Source organism: Betta splendens, chromosome 4, assembly GCF_900634795.4.
Source record: "Betta splendens chromosome 4, fBetSpl5.4, whole genome shotgun sequence".
Classification (NCBI taxonomy): domain Eukaryota; kingdom Metazoa; phylum Chordata; class Actinopteri; order Anabantiformes; family Osphronemidae; genus Betta; species Betta splendens.
In genome coordinates this window covers 9862872-9866698 of record NC_040884.2, presented here as the reverse complement: position 1 = coordinate 9866698, position 3827 = coordinate 9862872, and the positions used below count along the sequence as shown (strand labels likewise).

General features: G+C 46.8%; 1 protein-coding gene across 3 annotated transcripts in view; it reads left to right on the top strand.

Moving 5' to 3' along the window:
- Nucleotides 1-574: 574 nt before the first annotated feature.
- The window catches only part of mfsd8l1 (major facilitator superfamily domain containing 8-like 1), a 37757-nt gene continuing 34504 nt past the window's right edge, over nt 575-3827 (top strand). For 2 of the 3 annotated variants that reach the window (XR_003785750.3, XM_029148481.3), the window contains exons 1-8: nt 575-886; nt 1843-2028; nt 2184-2246; nt 2534-2653; nt 2788-2867; nt 2940-3273; nt 3359-3432; nt 3564-3777. Coding sequence is in view for 2 of the 3 variants with exons in the window: in XM_029148481.3 (XP_029004314.1) it covers nt 811-886; nt 1843-2028; nt 2184-2246; nt 2534-2653; nt 2788-2867; nt 2940-3273; nt 3359-3432; nt 3564-3777 (1147 nt within the window). In the remaining variant the exon portion in view is untranslated. The remainder of the gene's footprint in view (nt 887-1842; nt 2029-2183; nt 2247-2533; nt 2654-2787; nt 2868-2939; nt 3274-3358; nt 3433-3563; nt 3778-3827) is intronic. The other variant, XM_029148479.3, reaches the window with a different exon arrangement.

Genomic DNA, 3827 nt, shown 5'->3' with positions numbered 1-3827 from the left:
CACACATGTGGCCTCCTTCATTAAACCTTTACTGTGATTTTCCACACTCACACACCCTTGGACGTGCTGTCTATTACCAGTAAATTGACAGGTACAGTAAGAACATAGGGTCCATTAGAACACAGTTTTAATAGTTTGACTGTAAGAACATTGTGGGAAAATTGAGGAGAAATCCAAAGAATTACTTAAAATGACACTGAAATACGGACTGGAGGTTTAAAAGCACTTAGACAGGACGTCCGATGCCCAACTCACCGGGCAGCTGTTCCACGTGCGCTGGCATAGCAGCTAACCAAAAATGTGGACACTCAGGAAACCGAAAATTAAATTTAGGTCGAAGAGGCAGCTTTTGTTTTGCAACAGGCCTTTGTATGCCAGCGGTAATAGATGTCACAGGATGGGAAGTGACTCTGACTCAGACCGTCAGTCAGTACAGTGTGCTCACAAACAGCCTGGAGTCCACTGGAATGTGACTGAGAATAAACACGAAGCCACAAAACAATGAGCAATAGAACACCTCATATTGGGACAGAGGCGTTAAGTTATTATGATAGTAGTGGGGTGTTTATTTTGCTTTGAAGCGCACCGGAAGTGACGTCACCCGCAGCAGCTACCTGTTCAATAGCGTCCGGAATCCGTGCGGGAGCGTCTTGCACTCGCCGCTGGCACGAGTCGAACATGTGAGTTCCGTTCGCGCATGTGCGTTGCGCCCGGTTCGGTACCGTGTCCCGGCGGAAATGTGCACTAAAGGAGCGTAAAGTCGGGCGCGCGCGTCGCGAGGAGGTTGTAACCAGCAGCTAAGCGTGCGCGATGGACCCGCGACGGAAGAAGAAGCTGACGTACGGCACCATCGGGCTCATCTTTCTCCTCAGCGGCGTGGAATACGGTAAGAAATGCCGCGACGGGCGTCAAAACGGCCTGTTCGAGCGTTAAACAACGAGCCTCGGTCGGAGCCGCTCCAGAGTCTGTCACTAGTGTCGACCCGTCAACGTCGCGTCATGGTCAAACTTTGACTTTTCCCCACGCTGTTACATCACAGTGTTTATTTATGTGTTAGAATGTTTCTTTTTGTTGAAACTATGTATTTAAATTATAAGCTGAGCCACGAACCACTACAGTTACCAGTTAAATTTGGATCGTTAACAGTATTTAAGGCGTCTTTTGTAGGATTAAGATCATGAACTCTCCGTAGACAAATACTGTAATAGATATAAATACCTCTCTAGATAAGTTTAAGAATGAATGGAGTGTTTCTGCTCACTGTCTGTGCAGACTAAACTGTATAAATGACAGTTTTACCAGTTTCACGTGCAGTTTCTCACCCAACAATCTGAGCACTTGTTCATCCTCTGGAATTTGTTCAGGGCCCATTTTATTGTGTGTCTTCTGACCCAGAAATTGAATTTAGATTGTACTGCGTAAGCTTTGTCTCAGAGACTGGATGAGTCAGCGCACATGCAGCCAAAACTTCACAAAGTAGAAATGATTTGAAGTTTTACCTTCAATTGCAGCATAGTTGGTACTTAAAGTGTTATCCTGTAATTTACTTTAAAATTGGCTCAAATCTGACCTTTTTTGTTAACTTGTAGTTCCTAGAAAACAGGAAATATACTTTAGTCTCTGATTTAATGTAATAGTCAGGCAAATGTTTCCATTCACTGTATAGTGATACTGCTGATGCTGCAGCAGCTTTAGTGGCTGGTGAGCCGCAGGTTTGCAGTAACCATGGTTATCAGCCCAGCAGAGCACCAGTATGTTCCACTGGTGCCATGTGGGACCACAGGTTCACCACAGGTGACTTGGCTCCAACACAAGCTAATTCTCCTGGCTCTCTTTCCCCAGCTGTGATACTACCCACCATATGGAGGTACTTGCAGACTTTGGATGCACAGCCGTACTTTCTGGGCTTGTCTCTGTCTGCGTTCAGTTTGACTGGCCTCTTGTCAGGACCGCTGTTTGGCCACTGGTCCGACAGAACGCGAACCACCAAGAAAATCATTTTGTTTGCTAATATTTTTGAGATAGCTGGTGAGTCTCACTCTTATCATGTATATCTGTCTTTATTTCTGGTTAGCAGTTGCCACATCCTGGTGATGTCACTTACTCACAGCATGTGAAACACCGTGAATGTTGCATAAAGCACCGTTAACCTTGCGTTTTCACACCTGTTTTTTGATCTCCAGGTAACTTCATGTACTTCATGGGCTTCTCCAAGTGGCTCTTACTGTCAAGCAGATTAGTAGCAGGTGGGTCTGTGCAGATCAGCGCAGGGACAGTGTAAATACTTCTATCTAAAGGATGATGAACAGCTGTAGGTTTAGGTTCAGTGATATCAGATATCTTGTGATAACCTTGTGATATCAGTGATATCAGATATTGTGAAATTATCTGTGGTTTGGGAAAGTATAGAGTTCACATGTATTTCATCTTATTGAACCTGACCTATTTTTATACCAGGTTACCTACAACATGTGCTCCACCAAACATCTTGAGCCCCATTTCTGAATTCTGGTGCTTCATCCCCTGTCTCCAGGCATCGGAACAGGTGCTGGCTCGTCGATCTTCGGCTTCCTGACCAGAAGCACTGCACCGGAGGACCGCGCCACCGTGTTTGCTGCCGTCATGGCGTGTCGACAGGCTGGCCTTCTGATTGGTCGGCCTTTCTCTGCTTTCCTAATGCAAATATCACGCTGATTCTGTATTGTAGTAGTTTGCATGCGTTTATTGCACACTGAGCCAGTGGACTGTGAAGTTAAAATACGTGGTTTAATTTTGTGTTTATTACAGGTCCGGCGTGTAACATCTTCCTTAGGCTTTGTAATTTCCACCTTGGACCGTTTGTGGTCAATAAGTACACTGCTCCCGGGGTGAGGACCAAACTATGCTGTTAACAGAATCTTGACTAAAGCAACTGTCTGACGCTGTACTTTCCCCTGCAGCTGTTCATGTGCTTGATGTGGATCCTCCTTCAACTGGCGGTGGCGTTCATGTACTGGGACCTACCACAGCTGGAGAGGATGAAGACACGGGGCTGCTCCACAAACACCAGCAGGGAGGAGGAGGAGGACGAGCACGGCCCTGGGGAAGATGATGAGGAAAAGCCCTTAATGGTGTCCCAGGAACTGGTGGGGTCGTACGGTGCAGTGGTGATGCCCAATCCCCAGAGAAACCACAGCGGCGCGTCGAATCACACGCCCCCACTCCCTGCTCCACCACCACCACCACCACCAGAGACTCAAGGGTCTCCGTTTAGGAATTTCAGTATATACAAAGGTAGGTAGCTGGAGGTTTTCTCACCTGTTGTCTTGTTTTTCTCCTTTGGACTGTTTTATTTTCTCTCTTGTACTGTAATTTGCAGAGTTCCTGAGAGAAGAGGTGGTTGTGCTGCTGGCTGCTCAGTTCATCACGCTCTTCAATCAGACGGCGCTGGAGGTGCAGTAAAGACACACTCAAAAACACACAAGCAAACACACACACATGTAATCTCTCTCTAGTCAGATTTTATCTTCAATTTCTTCACCAAGCCAGGCCACTTGTGACCATGTTCACCATTCCCTCCTCAGACTATGGTGACTCCGTTGACACAGAAGTACTTTGGCTACGGAGAGCTGGAGAACAGTGTGATGTACTGCCTCTGTGGCGTGGAGGTGATTGGTGGCTTCCTGTTTGTGCGCTGGCTGAGTCGGCGCGCTTCTGAGCGTGTGGTCCTGGCCATTGGTTTGGCCATCTGCATCATCTCAGGCGTCTGGTGCCTTGTTTTTTTGGCTAAGCCACTAGGTACACAACACTGCACTCATCCAAATAATGAGCTGAATAAACAAATTAAT